Source organism: Artemia franciscana, chromosome 4, assembly GCF_032884065.1.
Source record: "Artemia franciscana chromosome 4, ASM3288406v1, whole genome shotgun sequence".
NCBI lineage: Eukaryota > Metazoa > Arthropoda > Branchiopoda > Anostraca > Artemiidae > Artemia > Artemia franciscana.
Window position 1 is genome coordinate 21,639,968 of NC_088866.1, and position 23,125 is coordinate 21,663,092.

A 23,125-nucleotide genomic window follows, 5' to 3' on the forward strand; every position below is an offset into this window, starting at 1 on the left:
CTTCGACCGAGAGTGTAATGCGTGGTTGGGAGTTTGGAGTTTAGAGAGTCAAACTATTGACCCCCAGTTCAAACCAGAAATTAGATCAGTTACACTGAAATTAATTAAATACAATAAGACAAAGTTTGTTAGGGGGAGTATGTCTGTGAGACTTTTAAGCTTAGCCATGAGGCCAGATATCTGCCACTTAAGCTTGGAGTGTTTGATTCCACCGGTAGGATGTTTCACAGAAATTTCTCACAACTGAGGTTAATAAAAAAAAAATAACGGAAAATCAAAAATGGAACTGACCTTTATTAAGTCGTGAACTAAAGAAGCGACAAACATGCTATCTAATTTAATGTCATCATTTTCGAGAATATCCATTAAGCTTCGTTTTGCACAATACTCAGTAACAAGACAGATACGATTGGGTTCAACACAGGCACCTATGAAGGGGTTAACACTGTCGTGACGAATTTCACGCATTAAACGCATCTCTTTCATTGTTGTTCGGCTTATTTCCTTTCTCTTCCCATAAACCAAAGGCTGCAAAATATCAATAAAACTTAATAAGAAGGAAAAAAGAAAGAAAAAGATAGATAAAGAATGAGTTTTGTTTAAAGGCCCATATTGACATATAAATAATGCAGCATTTAATACCGTATTCTATTTCTTTCATATAAACTGTGGTTAACGTATACAGTTAAATGAAATTGCTCAATGAAGTGATCAGTTACATCCCAATTATTATTTTGCATTATATAAAATAAATGTATGATTATAATAAAATAAAGCCCAAATATTAATTAATAATAAAATGTAAAAAAAATCAAATGACAAATCATCCCTGTCATTGCTAAACGTCGTGTCTAAAAATTTCCCATTGAAATTAGTTTATAATATCCATCTGGAAAAACTGTCTTTTAAAATATAAGTTACCGATTGCCGAGTATTTTCATTTTTTTTTTTCTTTTTTCATTGTTATTATCAAACGGAAAACGCATTGAAAGGTTAAACTGAGTTTTAGCTTCTGATACAATTTAAACTCCACCAAACTAAAATTTTCGAGAACAGGTTTTGCAAGAATGTGATGCTTATGTTATAGGCCGCCCAGTAGCACAGCCTAAGTAAAGAGTGAAACGGCTTTCACGTAGTATTCTTTCTTTTCTATTACCAGGTCACCTCGTAAGGAAGGGTTTATTATAAAAAATTTGGAAGTAGCTCAATTTATCAAAGATAGAAAGTCGCAAGGCCGGCCGGTCTTAAAGGTTGAAAAAGGCAAGGGGCAAACCAGCCCCACCCATGCTTTTCCTACTCCTCTCCCCGCCACATAACTTCAGATCAAGACATTCAGGTCATTTTGTTCAAAATAGTTAAAAGGTTCAACAAATGGGCCTCTGGGATGACATGATCCTCATAGCCCCTGTGGCTGGGGCTGTAAATTCTGCAAGTTGCCCAATTTTTACACATAGATTCTAATACAGAAAAGAGTGTATGTTTGACTATGTTTTTCCAATTAGCTCAAAACTTTCAGATGTCATTTTTGGACAAATAAAATTACCAATTTTGTTGTAGGGGGGGGGGTGAAGACGGGACAAAATACTTTTTGTTCCTGTTTATTTGTACTTCAGGTGAGCTCTCACGGATAGTTGGCTAGGCCGCAGTTACCCGAGTTTCCCGAGAGCATACTCTGAAACGACACACGCATCTGAGTAAATCAAAAGATTCTATCTGCACTTTATTTTTCTAATTATTACAATGTCTCGGGAGTGACATAGGGATTGAGTTGAAACTTTGAGGGAGTATTGAATGAATAAATGAATGAATGAATGCATGACTGTATTTAAAGCCGTTTTTCAGGCCGTATCCATACATATACAACAAAAAAAAAACTAAATCATGGAACACTCGACTTTCGAATAATAAGACCCTTCCGGACAAAATTTCCCACTGCTACTATATTTATTTTCGACGTCGACTTCAAAGTTCCAAGAAGGGGCTCACGACCGCCCACACCAAGAAAGCTCCCTCTTAGCTCATTTAGCCCCTGACACCTGAAAAGAAAATGGTCCAGCCCATCAAGATCACCACAAATCGGGCAAGTATACCGCATTTCAAGGTGACACCTATTTTTCCAAACACTATAAAGAGGGAGACAGTTCGCTCACACCTGCATCCAAGACCTCATGGATTCTTTTTGAATCCTAATTTAAAATATAATTCTTCACCATAATTTTCTTTCACCTTATAGTAAAAACTTAAGCTTTCCGACTGGCTAAGGTCGTTCCACCATTTCTGAATTTCTTGGTCTTCCAGCCTTGTTTGGATCTCTGACAGAAAGACTTTGTGATCTGAGATTGGGCCATCTCCTCCATTCCATGCATACGATAAACCTGTGCGGTCCAGGAGTTTTTTGACATGGAAGGGCCATAAAGATCCAGGACAAGCAATTCATCATACGCTTCTTTGATGAGTCTTTAGGAGGAACATTGCAGCATTTTCAGCCAAAACTTAATTAATTGGATCTGTCTATGTTTTCTCATGGAGAAAAGTCCCAAATCTCCCTTGATGAAAAGTATGTGGGTTGTGGCGTGCAGACCTAGCATTCGTTTATAATATTGTAGCTGTAGAGTTTCTAATGAATTTGCCACTTCTAGGCCCCATACTTCTCCTCCATAATGGAGGATTGGCCTTGTTTTTGAGTTGAACACGTTTTTGTGCATCTTTAAGTCACCTATTCCCATCAAATTACAGTTCCTGAACAGCGTTGCCATTGCTGCTTTTCCTCGATTTGCCATCTTCGAAATATGATTGTTCCATCTTCCGTTCGATGTTAGATGGAATCCTAAATATATTGCCTGAGACACAACCTTCACAGCTTCACCATTCAAATTAAAACTTTCTTCATCTTTATTTCCTGTTGATTGTCTACGGCAAAAAATCATCACCTCTGTTTTTGTGTGTGTTAATTTCCAGTTACTTTTCCTATAAATATTCAGCTGTCAAATCTAACAGAGTTTGTAGCCTCGAACTGGATCTGGCGAACAGGGCAATATCATTGGCAAATAATGGTAATGATAATACTTTATTTCCAAGTTATACAACTGGCGCCGACCTTTTTTCAAGGTATTCGGCAAGATCATTTATACAATTTTTGACAGGGGGAGAGACAAGTATGTAAATCGGAAGACACAATGTGTACCTAGTCTATTGAAATACCATGTGTGCAATACCTTTCGAACGGCTAACAAAATGGAGTTGAAATGTTTAGGTACTGATGAACAAAAGAAGGGAGAGGTAGGGTTTAGGGGAATTGAAAGGAGATCCAGGGTAGAAATGCAGATAAAATGTTTTTGTCCTTAACCCAGGCATAGATAACGTTTTCAACTTTGAGCTCCTATGGGACTTATGATTCGAGCATGTAAAATAGCGATACAATTCAAAAGACACAATGTGCTGCCAGGTTGTCAAAATAGTGTATCTGCAATATCTCAGGAACGGTTTAGAGTACTAAGTTGATAACTATTGAGGGACATATAGAGGGGCGAGTGGACGTTGGGTTACGACTTGGGGGAAAGGATAGAGCTAAATAAAAAGACACTAAACGCATCCAGGTTATCAAAATTACCATATGTATAATAGACCAGAAAACAAATTAACCTCTGAAGTCACCCAATTGATACTTCGACGGAGTATTGGACGGAGGGGTGAGAGATCAACTAGATTTTAGATTTTGACTTTAAAAAAATGACCAAGAAAAGCTTATCAATGACAATAAACTCTGAAAGAATAAAGATATTGAATCTTAGTGGAAAAGATTCGAATTTTTTCTGCCCTTGTCTATTTAATCAAATCAAGCCTGTATACATATCAATTAAAATTTCAGGACTAAGAAAACCTCAATCAGCAACGAATTTGACTATTGATTATTGATTTATCTTTTCAGACAACAAAATAGAACACTTTTTTCATGCATCTCATATATCCATCGTTTGATGATTATATATATATATATATATATATATATATATATATATATATATATGTATATATAATCTGATTGCTTAATTCAGGCTGATTGCTTAATTCTCAGAGGACGGAAACGAAAAATACAAAGATGGTGAAGGTTTGCTTTCTCCATATTACCTTAAATGGGAACCATAATTTTTTTTTTCTTTTACTAAAACTATCATAAATCTTGAATTCCAGAATCAACTTCCATAAGTTGTACATAATAATATCGTCCGCAAAACCAAAGGGCATGCAGACCCCCAGAAAATAACCCCCGCATAAAGACCCCCCTCCCTCCCTGTGAAGTATATGGAAAAATGGAAAATGATAAGAGTGTAATGGAAAAAACCTTAAAGCACAACAGCGCTACCTAAGCAAAGAACAGTGTTGGCACAATGCATTATTTATTTATTGTTTGTTTTTTTTTTTTTTTGGTTTTAGACCAGGGCACTTCGTATAGAAAGAGTTGTTGTCGTAGAATCTTCAAAAAGGTGTCATGATTAAAAATTAAAAGGGCTAGTGTCCTTTTTAATAGTCAAATTGATTGGAGGGCAAATAGCCCCCCCCCCACTTACTTCCATCATTTTCCCAAGCACTTCCGATTAAAATTTTGAGATAGATATTTTGTTCAGCGTAGTTGAAAGGTCTGGAAAATAAATCTTTGAGAATGACCCCCCCCCCTCAGGGAAGGGTTTTAAGTTATGCCCTGGGGCATATAAGGTTATTTTTTTCTAGAAAGTGAGGTCGTGTAAAATTTTGAGGGGACTCATTGGATTGGTAATAAGAAACTCTAGTGCCCCTTTTAAGAGTCAAAGTGTTCAGAGGGCAGATATACCCCCCCCCCACATACACACTGTATTTCCCAAAATGCATAAAATAAATATTTTGAGATAGCCATTTTTCAAAATAGTCAAAATATCAATTAACAAAGCCTTTGGGGTTGAAACAAGCCCCCAAAGCCATGGGCAAACGTTGTAAGTTACACCCCAAAGGCATTTAAGGTTTTTATGGAAGGGATGGCTGCTTAGCTTTAGAGGAGGCTTGCGTGGTTGAAAATTAAAAGTTCTAGTTCCCTTTTAAGAGTCAAAAGTGATGGAGGGCAACTATACCCCTCCTATGACTACCCCTCGTTTAACCAAACGGATCTGATTGAAATTCTGAGATAGTAATTTTGTTCAAAATAGTCCCAAATACATATACAGATGCCTCTATTGTTGACACAGCCCCCAGTGCCCTAAGGATCGGGTTGTAAGTTACGCCCTGGGAGCATATAAGATTTCTATGTAATGGGTGGCCGAATAAATTTCAGATGGGGCTAATCCGATTTGAACTTTGAAGTTATAGTGCCCTTTTTAAGAGTCAAAAGTGATTTGAGAGCAACTAGCCCCCCTCCCACGCCCTTCAATTCCCAAAGACGTCCAATCAAATTTGGAGATAGCAATTTTGTTCATCGTAGTTAAAGAGTACAGATATTATTTCTTTGAGAGAAACACCCTTTCCCCACCGCTCTCAGGGCTGGGTTTGCAAGATATACCCTGGGGGAAAATAAGGTTTTCATAGAAAGCGTGGTCGTACATACTTCGGAGGGGATTCATTAAATTCGTGATCAGAATTTCTAGTGCCCTTTTTGGAAGTCAAAGTAATCAGAAAGGAGCTAATCCCCCACCCCATAGGTTGTGTTTTCCTGAAATGCATCCAATAGATATTTCGAGATAATCATTTTATGCAAAATATTCCAAGGCTTTTGGGGCTGATACAAATCGCCAGAGCCTGTGGAAGAGGATTGTAAGTTATGCCTAAGGGCATTAAGTTAGATCATTCAGGGTAAGTTGTGGCAGATCTTGAACTAACCAGAAGACATTTTGTGTATACTTTTAATATTACTTCTACAGTTACTGTAACTAATGACACTAAGGGCATATATTTGAGACTTTTAGGTGGAGTTACAGTTTAAACAAAAAAGGTATATGCATGTAAGTATTAGGTCATATAAGCAATATCATAGGGAGCGCTATTCTATCATAGCTATTAATTTCATTTAAGTTTAAAAGGAGCTAATTTGATTGGAAATTCAAAGTTCTAGTGCCCTCTTTAAGAGTCAAAATTGATTGGAGGGCGATCAGCCCTCCTCTTTAGCTCATAATTTTCCAAACACTTCCAATCAAAATTTTAAGACAGCCATTTTGTTCAGCATAGCTGAGCGCTTTTATAGCTAAATTTCTAGAGCTATTGCGTAGGTCAACCCCCACAGTTATGCAATTTTCTCATTATAACTTCAAAACTAATAAGTTTAAATCAAAACACACTATGTGTATACTGGTTGCATATAAGACATCTCCGCTATGTCCCAAGAAAGACTGAATGTATTAAGTTAAAATTTTCGGAGCTACTTCTACTGCTACCTCTGTTCTTAAAATTTAACTAAATCAAAAGCATGAAAGTACGTTCAAGCTGTTCAAGTGCATAGATGTTATTTTTGGGAATGGTATTAAGTTTTATTTTTCAGATCAATTAGAGGAGGTATGAAACAAAAATCAAACACTACTATTTGTGCTAAGATTTTCAAAAGGGTGTGTGTTGTTAAAAATTCCTATAAAAGTTTCTCAAGCATACAAATAGCAGGTCAAACTATTAATGTTTCAAGAAAAACCAGAAATATTTTAACTATTATTTTCTAATTCCCTGCACAAGACTATGTCAATACAAAATGAAGAGAAATTAATGAAAACAAGTTTCTCCACAGAATAAATTTTTCAGAGAAAAGTAAAGAACTCCATTAAACTAAAAATGAGCAAAATTAGAATCACATAATCTACCAAGCGTAGAACTACCACAAATCAGCATAAATAAATAAACGAAACACAAAACGAACAGGAATTAACATGAGTAGGACTCAAAACCCCTATGCCTTCTCAAGGGCAGAACATACTTTGCACTATTTAATGTTTTCACTTTTATAACTTTAATAAATCAAATGTTATTAACATTTTAAGGAATAAATTAAGTATCCATTAAACTAAAAATGAGCAAAATTAGAATCACATAATCTACCAAGCGTAAAACTACCACAAATCAGCATAAATAAAATAACGAAACACAAAACGAACAGAAATTAACATGAGTAGGACTCAAAACCCTATGCCTTCCCAAGGGCAGAACATACTTTGCACTATTTAATGTTTTCACTTTTATAACTTTAATAAATCAAATGTTATTAAGATTTTCAAGAATAAATATCAGCATACGTATATTAAACTGACAATCCACGGTTTTAGTAAAGTGCAAATTGTGTTCTGGTCTTAAGAAAATATGGGGGTTGCCAGCCCTACTCCTTTTAATTTTTTGCTCGTTTTGAGTTTGACTGGGTTATCTATTGTAATTTCTGTTTGTTTGGATTTCATTTATTTATTAATGGTGACATTTGGTAGTTTTACACTTGGGAGATAAGAAACACTAACTCGTAGAATTTGACAACACTTTCGTCTGTGAAAACTTACACATTAAGAATTTGTTGGTTCCCAAAGCCAACTATGGTTTCAGAGAAGATAAACCTTCTTAACTTTTTGTAGCCATACGTTTTTAGCTAAATTTTGATTTACTTTTTGCCCAAATTTGTTTTCTTCTTCTGATTTTCAATATATGTCTTTCAAGACATATGGAAGTCTTATCAACAAAAACGGGTTTGCGTTTTTTTTCTATGTTTTTAACATACTTATGGTGTGTAAAATCCTCTCATTTCTCAACAAAACTAAAACAACTCAAATATAGGCTATGTATATATAACCCATCTATACATAATGTATATCTATATTCATATATAATCAAAAACACTTTATAAGAAAAAGCATAAATTTCACATTTTGCTGATAATGCCTTTAGGTGTCTCATACATAGGTAACTTCATTGCATAGTTGCCATATCAAGATAGCACCCTTTTTCGGGGAAAATTAATTCCTATTTCTAAAATTATATAAAATTTCATTTACTAATAGCTTTTAATATAATTTTACAATTAATACATTTTGCACATTCACGATAAGTATCAATAATGTATTTTGTTGTTGCATAATCGAAACTTTTTAAAGTTTATGTTTCTACTGACAGAGGTTGTTCTTTACTAACAGTTTAGATAAGATAAGATATTTATTTCAAAAAAATCACTATCACAAGCCCTCAAAGGGCCGAATTCGGACTTCGGAGTCGACTAATAAAACAAACAAAGCAAAAAACACAAAGCTAATAATAATAAATAATCAAATTATGAGTCAAAAAAATAAATAAAAAATATATAAGTCAGAAAAAAAAGGAAAGGGGACAAAAAAGTATAATAACACAGAAATGAACAAGAAATAAACATATATATCTACAAATTAAAAGGGACACAAAAAAAAAGTCCAAAAACTCACAAAAAAAAGAACGAAGCATAAAACACACGAAAAACACATATGAATTAAAAGGGAAACTAAACCAAAACAGCGGGAGGCAAGCAAATTAGTGTAACGACCTAAAGCACCTCACAAAAAAAAGAAGGGGGGGGGGAGAAACTAGTTGGCTATTTTATTTATTTTTTCTGTGATGAAGGGGACAAAGGTTTTTTTCATATCTGGAAGTAACGCAGCGAATGGGAGACAAAACTGGGATAGGCTCAGAAACAGCAGGAGGCTGTCGTAATCTGGATGATGAGTGACGTTTGGGGAAAATACTTGCCGTCCGAGGGTTCGTTATTGCATTTTTTGAAAAACGGAGGCACAACGACGACCTCCTTCGCTCAAGGGTTTCCAAACTAGCTTTTTTTAGGAGCAGAGAGTAAGGCACCTTGCCTTCTTTGAAAATTATTCGCAAGGCTCTTTTTTGGATTGACTCAATTTTGTCTGATTCTTCACGGGAGATACCAGGGTGCCAAACTGGACAAGCATATTCAAGATGCGGACAGACAAAAGACGTGTACAACCTTAAGGAGTGAGAAGGGGGGACGCTATATTTATTTAGGAGCTTAAGGAGGGCGATAGACGCATTAGCTTTATGGATGATATCTTTAACGTGGATATCCCACTTTAAATTTGAAGAAATTGTGACTCCAAGTAATTTAACCGAGGATGCATAAATTTCAGGAGGGATAGGATTAAGAAAACAGGGCGAGGATTTGAGGAAACAAATCGGCATTATCATGGACTTAGAGGGGTTTACGGTCATATCTAGGTCCAAAGCCTCACTTCCAATTTCATTGAGAATACTCATAGGGTCACTTAGTAAATTTCTGAAGCAACTTTCAACAATCGTTAGGTCATCAACAAATTTCCAACGGTCTGGAACTTCCTTCGCAAGGCTGTTAACCATGACTGAAAAAAGGAGGGGGCCTAGGAGAGTTCCTTGGGGTATGCCATTGTAGATAGGGAGAGGATTTGAGTAATGGTTCTGGTATGTAACCACCTGTGATCTATTTGTTAAAAAGGAGGCAACCAATTTTACCAGTAAGGGTTCGATATTGAACTCGCTTTCTAGTTTCTCAATTAAAATATTGTGGTTAACAAGGTCAAAGGCTTTCTGAAGGTCAATAGAAATTAAGTTTAGCCAGGAATTAGGTTTTTCGAGGATTTTCCCGATGTGGTCAATAAGAGAAACGAGGTAGTGGGAAGTAGAAGTTGATTTTAGGTTTCCAAATTGTTTCAGGTCAGTAAGAGGTAGGATTTTTTCCTTTAGCAAATCTGCAAGGAATCCTTCATACAATTTTGAAAAAATAGGAGTAAGCGTAATAGGTCGAACGCCATCAAAGCCAGGCTTTCCGTTTTTCTTTTTCAAAGGGGTAATAAAACCCTGTTTCCAAATTGTTGGAATTTGCCCAGACTTAGTAATTTCGTTAAACAGGACAGACAAGGGCTTAGACAGGAAATCACCGAAGGCTCTAATAAGAGGAAATGGGATATCCAAAGGACAAACACTTGTCTTTCTTAGTTTATCAATTCTTCTTTCAATCTCAGACGGGGAAACAGTCGGGAAAAGAGGGGATGGGGCTCCTGTTCATAATTAGATTGGCAATGCTGGAAGGCTCTGGACAATGGAAGCGAGAAATTTATTTAGACTATTTGCAGTAACATCAGGGGGCTCTGGTAAGTTGAAATTAAGCTGGTCAAGACTCCTGCCAAATAGCTTCTTAACCTCGGAATACCAGTTTTTTGGCTTATTAGTGAACAATTCTTCGATCTTATTTTTGTAGTATGATCGTGCCAATTTACGAATTTCTCTTTTAATTGATTTTCTTAATATATTGGCTTGATCGAGTTTACCATTCTTAAACAGCTTCAATTTGGTTCTAATTAGTGTTTTTATTGTTTGATTAATAAAGGGTTTGTCACTTGAGCACCTTCTAAACCTTTTTTCTGGGAAACAAATTTGATATTTATCAATTAGCTTTTTATGAAACGTGGCTGTTTTCTCATCAAGGTTTTGTAAGCTATAAATGTCGGACCAATCTTCAGTACTCAGCCACATACCAAAAGAAAGAAGACCAGAATTTTGAAGGGGGCGGTAAGTGCTATAAGTCTTTGGGAAAGTATGCTTAAAAGTTGAGGAGGGGGACAAAATGGAAAGATGATAACTCCCACCTAATGGGGGCAAAGTTGAGGAAGGGGTGTAAAAATTATACATATTAGTTAAAATAACATCAAGAGAGGTATTTCCCCGAGTCGTCGGTGTTATTAGTATTAGTATTAGTTTACTAATACGAGCTGTTTACTAAAAGATCTCTCAATTGGGAATGAGGGTAACAACTCCCTCCTTGAACTTTTTTTTAAATTCAAGTTTAATGTTCATAAAACAATGCTTCAAGGAAGATATTCATTCAATTAATTATAGCTCATCATTTCTATGTTTTTAATGGCAGGCTCATAAGGCAGAAAAAACCAGTTTTATAGGGATTTTCCCCACGGACGTCAGTAAGGGGGCAACACCCCCTTTGGAACGACTAAGACACTAAATATTGTATATAGGAAATGAGATATATTACCATCTAAACTTGCTGAAAATAAAGATCTTGGTAGTATTTGCTAGCCCCCTCCCAGAAAATTTCCGGCTGCACTCATGACTCCTCCCACCCCCCTTTTATTATCTTTGTGCCGTTACATAAAAAATTTAACCTTTTATGCAACACACAAAAATATTGTCCCAATGAATTACTCCAAGCAACAATAATAAATGCGTATATCCAGAATGTTCCCAGGAATCAGGACAGATAAAATATCAATTTCTATTAAATTTTGGTGCTACGTCACTTTGCCGTGCCACAACTTTTTGGACACTTAAAAGGACAGTAGACTTTTTAATTTCCATCCGAATAATCCCTCTCCCAATGTTCTAGAAGCATTGGTTCGATAAAAATAACCTTGGAAAAAATTAAATAAACACGCATCCGTGACCTGTCTTCTGGGGAAAATGCAAAATTCCGCATTTTTGTAGATAAGGAGCTTGAAACCTCCACACTAATGTTCTCTGATATGCTTAATCTAATGCTGTGATTTTATCAAAATCATTTTCATTTCTGGGGGTGTTCCCCCCCTTTTTCGAAAATCAGGAAAAAAATTTCAGGCTCCCAGCTTTCGATGGGTAGCTTTAAACTTAACGAATTTTATACACTTAAAACCAGAAGTAAAACAGTTCTTTTGATGTATTAATTTATATCAAAATTCCTTTTTTCTCGAGTTTTGGTTACTATTAGCCCAAGTCACTCATAACTTACATGGCTTACCATCAAACAGTTTGTTACCACGAACTGTATGACACAATTTAGGAGACTAAATTAGGAAAGGATTTCCGTTAGTTTAGTCATTATTCTGTAGTTTAGTCAATATTTCCGTTAGTTTAGTCAAAGCATTTTAAAAAGTGGAATAGGTTTTATGCAGCAAGGATTTAGTGGTGGAACTAAGATTCAATTCTTTTGGCTCAAAAAAAAATGTGTACATCCTTTCTCTATAAACCGATATTTAAGCTTCATTTTTCCATACAACTATAGGTGTGACGTGGATATTAGCTAAACAATTTTATCTTTTGTTCCTTTACAAAAAGGCAACAAATTGAGATGTACACAGGATATTATACATAAGGGAAACATAAAACATTAATGGAGATTTTTTTTTTCAGTATTGAAAGACAAGGAGATAGGGATAAAGAGGTGGATGAGAAATAGAAGGAGAATAGAGATAAAGAGGAGAGAGAACATAGAGGAAATAGAGATAGAGACCGAGGGAAAGATTGAAAAAGATCTCTTGTTAAAAAAAAAAAAATTAATTACTTTTACATGTACGACAGTACCACGAAAATATGCTGTATCCAGACCAAGTCGTCCAGCTCCAGACACTGCACTGACGATTGAAATCTAAAAAAGACAAAAAAAAATAATATTTAGCAAATTCAAATATGACTTAATAAATTAAACATAAGAAAATAGACAACAACAGTTATAATTTATTTCTAAAGCAAAGCTACTCCAGCCAAGAAATTTTCTTTAAAGTATCCGCATTCAATTGTTTTGTTTTTTTTAACCTAAAAGATAAAAATGAGTTGCTTTAATTTTTGTGAACCAACCTTTTGACTTATTTTAACAAAATAGCTATCTCAAAAATTCGATCGGATGGATTTGAGGTAAAGAAGGCATGAGGACTAGTTGCCCTCCGGTCAGGAAAAATAAAAATCGGGATAGTTTATTATCCCTATATTATCCCGATCGGGATAGTTTATAATCGGGATAGTTATAAAAGGAATTCTCATTTGAAGTATTCGCATTCAATTGTCTTTTTTTTTTCACCTCAAAGATAAAAATGAGTTGCGTTAAATTTTGTGAACCGATCTTTTGACTTATTTTAACAAAATGGCTATCTCAAAAATTCGACCGGATGAATTCGATGTAAAGAAGGCAGGAGGACTAGTTGCCCTTCGGTCAGGAAAAATAAAAATCGGGATAGTTTATTATCCCGATCGGGATAGTTTATAATCAGGATATTTATAAAAGAAGTTCTCATTTAAAGTATCCGCATTCAATTGTCTTTTTTTCACCTCAAAGATAAGAACGAGTTGCGTTAATTTTTGTGAACCGATCTTTTGACTTAATTTAACAAAATGGCTATCTCAAAAATCTGATTGGATGGATTTGAGGCAAAGAAGGCAGGAGAAATAGTTTATAATCGGGATAGTTATAAAAGAAATTCTCATTTAAAGTATCCACATTCAATTGTTTTTTTTGTTTGTTTTTTTCACCTCAGAGACAAAAATGAGTTGCGTTAATTTTTATCAGTTATATAACTGTTGAAAAGTGTGGAAATTATCTAGAAGCCCTCTCAAAATTAAATCGAACAGTTTGCTAATCGGGATAGTTATAAAAGAAGTTGAAACAGGATTTGAAAAAGCAGCCATGGAGAAAAAGAAAAATCGGGATAGTTTATTTTTATTCCCTCTTTTGAGATAGTTAAACCGTTTAGCTGTGACTGAGATATTTTAACAAATTGAGATATTTTAACAAAATGGCTATCTCAAAAATTCGATTGGATGGATTTGAGGCAAAGAAGGCAGGAGGACTAGTTCTTAATTGGGATAGTTATAAAAGAAATTCTCATTTAAAGTATCCGCATTCAATCGTTTTTATTGTTTTTTTTTTTCACCTCAAAGACAAAAATGAATTGCATTAATTTCCATCAGTTATATAACTGCTGAAAAGTGTGGAAATTGTCTTGAAGCCCTCTCAATATTAAATCGAACAGTTTGCTAATCGGGATAGTTATATCGGGATAGTTATAAAAGAAGTTGAAACAGAATTTGAAAAAGCAGCCATGGAGAAAAAGAAAAAGAAAAATCGGGATAGTTTGTTTTTATTCCCTCTTTCGAGATAGTTAAACCGTTTAGCTGTGACTGAGATAGACCTTTGAGATTTGACACTGGTTTAGCTAGCATAAAAGCTAAGGCCATTAAAAGAAACGAAAAGTTTTAGAACTGCAAGATATTTTACAAGAAGAAGATGATTTTGCAGTTGAGCACTTATTTTCAAAATTCATACACAGAACCAAATTATTGAGAAAGAAGTCGAAGAAAGAGTCACTTAGTGTTAAAAAAACGACGAGGATGATCATGAAGAAGGTCAAATTAATTTAAGCATTTTATAGCAGTGAAGCAGCTAGATTTTATCTCTATGGAGGGATGATGATACATAAGGGGTAACGTTTCAAGCCCACCTGGATAAGCTCAAGAGCATATTTGAAACCTTGATATTTTCTGCCGTAGTCAGTTCACATACGAAAATAGGAAAATTTTCATTTCTAACAGTTAAAGAAATCTAACTCTCATTTTAGTACACAATACTAAATAAAATAAAAAAAATCAAAGAAAGGTCTTGCAATATTAAAAAAAGCTTATTCAAATTTTAGTTTTCTAGCTCAAAAAGAGTAAAACGACAGTAGGTAACAGAAAGGATAATTTTTCTGCTTGGGCAAAGGATAGAGAATGGGTGGGGGGGGGGATCACACTGATTCTATCATATATCCGAATCACTACTGCAGAAAATCTTAGAGCATACGTGTCAGAATAAAAGAGAAATATTACTACCTTTACTGCAGAAAAGACATTACTGCCTTTCCATCATAAAAAAAGACAAAAAAATTCCAACAGACGAAACCTTTTTTCGAAACAATTAAAAACGATGAAATATATTAAATTAATAATCAACAGTCATCATAGAAAGAGTAAGAAAAATAAAACAAAAATATAACTAAAAAACTTGTCTGGTAACTTCACGAAAAAACTAGAAAATTTCAACGAAAATTGGATAACAAATGGAATAACTGACAAAACTAATCTCCAATGTTACACGATCAACTCTGGAATGTATTTACAGATGATAATTAATCAACAAATTTTTGGTTTTCAAGAATCATTTAAAATCAACTTCTCACTTCTTGTGTTGCAAAACTAATTGAGAGGGTAATAAAACAAAGGATTTTAACCCCATTATCAGGCAACATCCAAATTGAACAGTTTTACCTAGAAGAACAGCTACAAAATTAAAATTAAATTAAGTTAAATTAAAGTCAAAATTAAGTCTGATCAATCAAGTCAAAATCAATTGTTTGTTTTCAACAATAACCCTCATAAGTTTTATTTACTTTTTGACATTCTACAATCTGCTACAAATGCTATAAATGCTAGAATTGTTCTTTAAATACTTAGGAACAAAAGTAATTTACTCGTACACTTTCTTAAAAAGAAAAGAAATATTATTAGCTTTGTCTGCAACTATGAAATTGGCTGACTTTTATAGCAGATACAAAGAAACAAAATATTGGCTCTAAAAAAATATATTTTTTTTCTTTATCCGCATTGAAACTATGTCAACATGAATTGCCCCTGAGAAATTCCACAGATGTTTGCCTAAATGTTTAGACTTCATTTACCATGCTTTATTTACCAATGATAAAAATAAACTGAATACACACACAACCAGTGGGGGAAGGCCGAAGAGGCTCCACCCAAGAAAGGCTCATCATAAGGCTTTTGCCTTATGATGAACGGCTGCAATCCCCTGATTCCTAATCTTTAAAAAATTCTATTTTTTCTAAGAAGGGCTAAAATACTCTTTCTCAGTTAACAAGTGATACCAAAATTTAAGTGGACTGTCTCCTAATAAAGGTTTTTTAAGTTTTAATTTAAATGTCCCAGCGTGTACAGTCTCCCGAATGCCTTCTGGTATATCAAACACTTCGTGGTAACCAACTACAAGTAAGGAGTGTCTCAGCTCAATAGTAACCGAAACTCTAAAAACTGGAATATTTTCTATCATTGGATACGTCAAGAACTGACTTTTTATGCTAATTTCAAATATGCAAGACTCATTAACCATAAAAAGCTACAAGCCTAAGACATTGCCTAATTTTCAAAAAAGGGAAAAACACTCCGAAAAAATTTTTGTTGGCAAAAGAAAGATCACGGATGCGTATTCATTTGCTTTTTTTTTGGGGGGGGGGGTGATCCAACCAAACCAATCGTCTTAGAATATTGGGAGTGGGCTCATTCGAACGGAAATGAACTTATAGTGCCCTTTTTAAACTACTAAAAAGATTGTAGGGCAACTATCCCCTCTCCCACACTAATTTCTCCCAAAGTCGTTCGAATTAAAATTTTGAGATAGCCGTTTTGTTCAGAATAGTTGAAAGATCCAACAAATATGCCTTTGAAGATAACATGACCCTCCAACCCCTGGGGAAAAGGGCTGTAAGTTATGAAATTTGCATATTGTTCACGTATAGTATTTGCTATTGAGAAGTATACAGACATTTTTCAGGGGGTAGGATCTTCTGTAAGAAGTAATTTACACGGGGTGAATTTTATGTGGGTGGGGAATTTTCTGGTGGGAATTGTTTTTATTTATCTTACTTTATCTTTTCCAACTTAATTTTACATGTGGAGGTGTTCCGGTCGAGTCGTCTCAGGAGAATTTTCAGCGGGGTTGGAATCGTCTGAAGGATTTTTTTTTGGTGGGAGAGATTTTCCGTGGGAATCGTGGAGGAATTTTCCGCGGGAGAAATATTCCATTGTGAAATTTTCTAAGGGAGCAACTTTCCACTGGGGGGAATCTCCGGGGAGAAATTTTCACAGAGCGGGATAATATGAAAAACAAACAAAAATTAAAAGCCTTTTTAAAATGAAAGCATGCCAAGGAGAATTTTTCAGCTAGAAACGTCCGCAAGAAAATTTTCGGGTGTGATTTTCAGCGAAGATGGAATTGTCCGGGGGGGGGGGGAGGGGTAGTTTTACGTGGGAGGAGCTTTTCATGGAAGAATTTTTGCGGGAGGGAGATTTTTGACGGAAGGGGATCCAGATTCTCCGATATTGTTTGAAAAACAATCAGAAGCTTAATAAAAATAAACAGGTTTTTCAACTGAAAATAAGGAGAAGCATTAAAACTTAAACGAGGAGAAATTAATTCTCATATAGGTAGGGGGGTTGCCCCTACTCAATATTTCCTTCTTTACGCTGAGGTTTGACTTTTTATCCTGATTCTTCAAGAACTTCTCTGAAACACAGGGACCGTTTAATGAGAATAAGAAGATCTTTTAAAACTACCAACAAATTTTAGCGTGAAGAGTGAGGTATTGAGGATGAGGCTACCCTCGTATACAGAATAACTTCTGTTTGTTTTAAGTTTTAGTGTTGCTCCTTTTGTTTACTGAATACGAATAGTAGGAGATCAATACCTAATTAATATTCACGCAGGGTGTATCATTAATAAACAGTAAAATTTTCCACCTCTCTAGTCACACACCGTCACAAAAAATTAGGAAGAATGGGGAGATTTGTCTTGGAACTAAATTAAGATATTGGAAGCCCTGATAATTGCTCTGAGACCTGGGCACTTCAGAATGTTAAAGAACAAATGCTGGATGTTTTCCAAAATTACTTTCTAAGAGTGGTTTTAGGTACCCGTTTGACTGATCAACAAAATATAATCTTTACGAAGAATAGCAGTTAACTCACATTAAAGGGCTATAGCTAAAAAAAAAAGCTGAGACCGTTATGTCACTTTTTACAAGTTGCCAAAAATCATACTTTTCGGCTATTCATCTGTGGTAAAAAACCAAAAGTGAGATGTCCTCAAATAAGGAAAGAGGTCACAATAAAGGATTTAAAAGAAACTGGAAGTTCGCAGGAGGAAGTAAGGAGTGAAGCTTTGAACAAATGGGGAAGGAACATACTTAGTAACGCCTTCGCTGGCGAAAAAAAAAGCTGAGACGGTTAGGTCACTTTTTACAAGTTGCCAAAAATCATACTTTTCGGCTATTCATCTGTGGTAAAAAACAAAAAGTGAGATTTCCTCAAATAAGGAAAGAGGTGGCAATAAAGGATTTAAAAGAAACTGGAAGTTCGCAGGAGGAAGTAAGGAGTGAAGCTTTGAACAAATGGGGAAGGAGCATACTTAGCAACGCCTTCGCTGGCGGGTGATATGATGTGTGTACTACGTTACCTTAATTAAAGAGTAAAAACCAGAACAAGTCAAAGGTTGAACTAGGTTACCCGACAAGCAATTAGACTACACGTTAGAGTTTAAGGGTAACCGGTTCATAGTGGCATACTTCTAGATATTCAAATATAAATTATTCTAAAATCCAACTAAATTATTTTTAAATGCTGTATCATTGAGCACCGGCGCTCAACGTTACAAATTACGTTACAAATATCAAGCCTCGGCTTTTTCCCTTTCGTGGAACTTACTTCAAGTGATTAAAAGTCTTTATCATAAAGTGCCGACTGTCATTACCTATGAAAGCAGGCTTTTGCCTAAGAAATTATAACAAAAATATTTTTCAAAGTTTGTATGTCCTCGATAAAGGGATTATAACCATGATTTTGAGAGGCCACATATCAAATCATAAGGAGACACTGAGGCGCAGCTTAGACTTTTAAATGACAACCCCCTAAAATAATACAAATAATGACAAAGAACACACTGTATTTCGATCATAAACACAAACAACAAGTAAAATAATAGTTTTTTTTTAAACAGTGAAAAAAAACAACAACAAAAAACGCTGCCTTAAAAAATATCCTTATTTTTTACCTGCTGTTTTGCTTAAAATAATAGCCTACTCATTTGTAAACTTCATAAGAAAATGAAGTGGCTTTGTCAAAACAGGAAACTATTTTCAGACCCTTGTGTTATAATATTTAAGCGTTCAAACCTTGAAGTAAATTAGGATTGACATTTGACAAAGGTAGGCTTTAAAAGGCAAAACTGGATAATCATGAGTTCCATGAAAATCAATTGTCTGAGACAGAGTTTTACTTCTGCGTAGTCCATCAACCTTTAGGACCCCCCCCCGTCACCACCATAGTGCGACGAGGTATATATATCTATCTATATATATATAAATAAGTTGTCTGTCTGTCTGTCAGGTGACGTCATGTTTCTGTGTCGACTGACGTCATGAAGTTAGTTGTCGTCATTTTTGCTATGACGGTGACGTCATTAAAGATATTTAAGACATATATGTTCACGTAGAAATCTATTAATGTTTAAGTTTAAAATGACTGATGAACTTACAATGGCAAAAGCCGACGAAGATGCTCAAAGTCTATGCCAAAAAACTTGCTGCTGATAGAGAAAGTCAGAAAAGAAAGCGTGCCGAGGAATCAAAAGAACAGCAAAGAAATGAATGCTTGCCTGAAAAATTCTAATTTATGGGCACACGTAAAAATATTAAAATTAACTACAAATATGCGTGTCTGATTGCAAAACTATGACTCAGGTCAAACATTTTCAGATCAATTGCTGGCAATTGGAAACGGAAAGCTCCCAGTAGACTCAATTTCAGGACGTATACAACTATCTGCTGATTTCTGTAATTTAGTGACGTCCAAAAATGAATTGATTGAAAAAGTATTTCCGAATATTCTAAAAAATTATAAAAATAATAAATGGTTAAGTGAAAGAGCGATTCTTGCACCCAAAAATATAGACTTCCACGAAATCAACAATATTGTTTTGACCAAGATACGAGACCAGGCAGTCCTTTACAGGTCAGTCGACACAGTTTTGGAACCAAATGAAGCGGTTAATTATCCATCTGAATTTTTAATTCCATAGATCTTTCAGGGTTTCCACCACACGTGCTACAACTAAAAATAGGCGTACCAATAATACTTTTAAGAAATATCAACCCACCATAGCTTTGCAATGGCACGCGACTTGCCGTAAAAAAACAATGGAAAACCTAATAGAGGCCACAATCTTGACAGGGCCTTTTGAGGGTGAGGCTGTTCTTATTCCTCGCTTTCCCATGATTCCAACGGATCTGCCTTTTCAATTTAAAAGATTGCAATTCCCAATTCGATTGGCATTTGCAATCACCATTAACAAAGCTCAAGGTCAATCATTAGAAAAATGTGGTATAGATCTTAATACTGATTGTTTTTCCCATGGACAATTGTACGTTGCATGTTCGAGGGTCGGTAAACCTGACAATCTATTTATACGGCTTTGTATATGCACAGACAATGGGAAAGCCAAGAATGTTGTATATTCGCAAGACTCTGGTCAAACATTTTCAGATCAATTGCTGGCAATTGGAAACGAAAAGCTCCCAGTAGACTCAATTTCAGGACGTATACAACTACCTGCTGATTTCTGTAATTTAGTGACGTCCAAAAATGAATTGATTGAAAAAGTATTTCCGAATATTCTAAAAAATTATAAAAATAATAAATGGCTAAGTGAAAGAGCGATTCTCGCACCCAAAAATATAGACGTCCACGAAATCAACAATATTGTTTTGACCAAGATTCGAGACCAGGCAGTCCTTTACAAGTCAGTCGACACAGTTTTGGAACCAAATGAAGCGGTTAATTATCCATCTGAATTTTTAAATTCCATAGATCCTTCAGGGTTTCCACCAAACGTGCTACAACTAAAAATAGGCGTACCAATAATACTTTTAAGAAATATCAACCCACCAAAGCTATGCAATGGCACACGACTTGCCGTAAAAAAAACAATGGAAAACCTAATAGAGGCCACAATCTTGACAGGGCCTTTTGAGGGTGAGGCTGTTCTTATTCCTCGCATTCCCATGATTCCAACGGATTTGCCTTTTCAATTTAAAAGATTGCAATTTCCAATTCGATTAGCATTTGCAATCACCATTAACAAAGCTCAAGGTCAATCATTAGAAAAATGTGGTATAGATCTTAATACTGATTGTTTTTCCCATGGACAATTGTACGCTGCATGTTCGAGGGTCGGTAAACCTGACAATTTATTTATATGCAGCGACAATTGGACAGCGAAGAATGTTGTATATTCACAAGTTTTACGCAGTTAATTTGTACTGTATCTATCTATCTATCTATCTATATAAAAACGAGTTGTGTGTATGCATGTTTGTTTGTTTGTAAAAAGAGCGTTTGCATATGACGTCATTATTAGTACATACGGCTTTGTATATGCAGAGACAATGGGAAAGCCAAGAATGTTGTATATTCGCAATTTTTACGTAGTTTCAAAACACATATATAAATCTATCTATATTCACAGGTGGGACACAGGGACACAACTACAATGGCGCGTAACTAATATGGCGCGTAACGACTTACGCGCGCGGGGGGGCTTGGGGGGGCGCGAAGCGCCCCACCAACTAGGTGTTGGGGTGGCGCGAAGCGCCACCCCAACAGCTAGCATATATATATATATATATATATATATATATATATATATATATATATATATATATATATATATATATATATTACTTTATATAAAGTAATTTGTTTTTCTTCCACAAACTACTTCGGTAGATGCTTAGTGATCATATGTTTTGAATAAGGCTTTATACAAAAAAAAAGTTTTTTTCAGCTCAAAATAAGGAGCAACATTAAAACTTAAAACGAACAGAAATTACAACATATATGAGGGGGGTTTCTCTCTCATCAGCGCCTCGCTCTTCACGCTAAAGTTTTTCGGAAATCTTCAAGCTAAAGATTTCCGGCATAATATGAGAAAAAAAAACGGAAATTAAAGTCTTTTCCAAATGAAAGTATGCCAAGAAGAATTTTTCAGGCGGAATCATCCGCAAGAAATTTTTCGTGGGTAATTTTCAGCGAGGACTGAATTTTCCGGGGGGGGGGGAGGAGGAGGCAACCCTAGTATACAGAATATCTTCTGTTCGTTCAAGTTTTAGTGTTGCTCCTTACTTTCAGAAACATAAAGTCTTTATCATAAAGCGTTGACTGTCATTACTTAAACAAGCAGGCATTTGCTGAAAAAAAAAAAAAAACATTGTTCAATTTAGAAAATTGAAAAGAATTATAACGAGCAAAGAGTTGTTACAAATTCCCATGGGTGAGGGCGCATCCATCAATGGTTTCCGTAAAGGGCCAAAATTCCAAAAAGAAACATTTTACTCTTAAAGACAGCCTTAAAGGACAAAACGTATTCAATACACACTTTATTCATTTGTGGACCTTAAGGAGAGGCAAAGGTTCTCCTTCAAATTGGTCTCTTAGTATGAATATACTTTTAGCAGTCATTTAAAGTTGACGATATTTGCAAACCAAATTAATACCTTACTCGATGCTACGAATGGGGCATCCTTATAAGGGTAGCCATCGATTTCTCCAGGGTCGAGTTTCCAAAGGAGACCGGCAATTTCTTGTTCCACCTTCCATCGTCTGTAGACTGACACAGTCATCAAAAACACTATACAAAAAATACCAGAGAGGATTCCCGCTGCCAGTTGAGAACGTCTGAAAAAAAGAAGAAGATTTAATTGAACTTTGTTGTACACCAAAGCCAGTCTTTATAAGGAAACAATCATCAACGCTATCTGGTATTTCCAAGCAAGAGGTTCACGCCGATAAAAAAAAAAAAAAAATCTTAATAGAAATATTAGCTACATCTAATGTTTGCTTTAAGTATGAAAGGAATGGATGTCGGAGATATAAAGTACTCTACAAAAAGAATGTGAGACATGGCGCTTATTCGCAAAAAACCATATCCTAGCGGCAAAAAAGCTCCAGCAGCGAGAGCAGACCAATAGAAAGCAAAGCAGGCTTGGGAGACGACAGTATAGCAAAAATAATGCCGACTAGTCGCAAACAACGACTGAAAAAGTAAATAATTTAGAAAATAACCGTGCTTCAATTATCATAATGAATTTTTATATATAAAACAACGTTAATAATGGTTCTCAATCATCTTCTTACGAGGTTTCCAAAAACACTATTGATTTCTGGAAGTAGCAAAACTAAAAAAGAGGTCGAGAGTGTAATAATTTGAATTCGGTGCCAAAAACCACAAGCCAGAAACACTTTCCACTAGCGGGCGGGATTTGCTTTACAAATCTTGTCAATTCTTATGTTCTTACGAATAAAGGATAGGAAGTTTCCCGCTAGTCACGAATAATAGAAATAAACAAGCAAAAACTTAGCCAGCTTCGCTTTTCGGCTCGCGAAAAACAGGTCTATAAATAATTTGACCAACACCGTTTTGTAATAATATTAGTAACACGTAAATCCCCTTAGCTAACATTACTGTAACTCCTAAAGACTAATGACCACTCAGATATCAAACTAAACATATTTTGGATTCACCAATCGTTAGACCCTT

The 23,125-nt window shown here is 35.3% G+C and overlaps 1 protein-coding gene across 1 annotated transcript in view; it reads right to left on the minus strand.

Annotated features, from left to right (window-relative positions):
• The window catches only part of LOC136026148 (receptor-type guanylate cyclase Gyc76C-like), a 202,605-nt gene that overhangs the window by 39,892 nt on the left and 139,588 nt on the right, over positions 1 to 23,125 (minus strand). Inside the window, exons 10-12 of the mRNA XM_065702451.1 lie at positions 22,083 to 22,263; positions 12,278 to 12,361; positions 292 to 528 (exon numbers count right to left, since the gene is read on the minus strand). Coding sequence (XP_065558523.1) covers positions 292 to 528; positions 12,278 to 12,361; positions 22,083 to 22,263 — 502 coding nt within the window. The remainder of the gene's footprint in view (positions 1 to 291; positions 529 to 12,277; positions 12,362 to 22,082; positions 22,264 to 23,125) is intronic.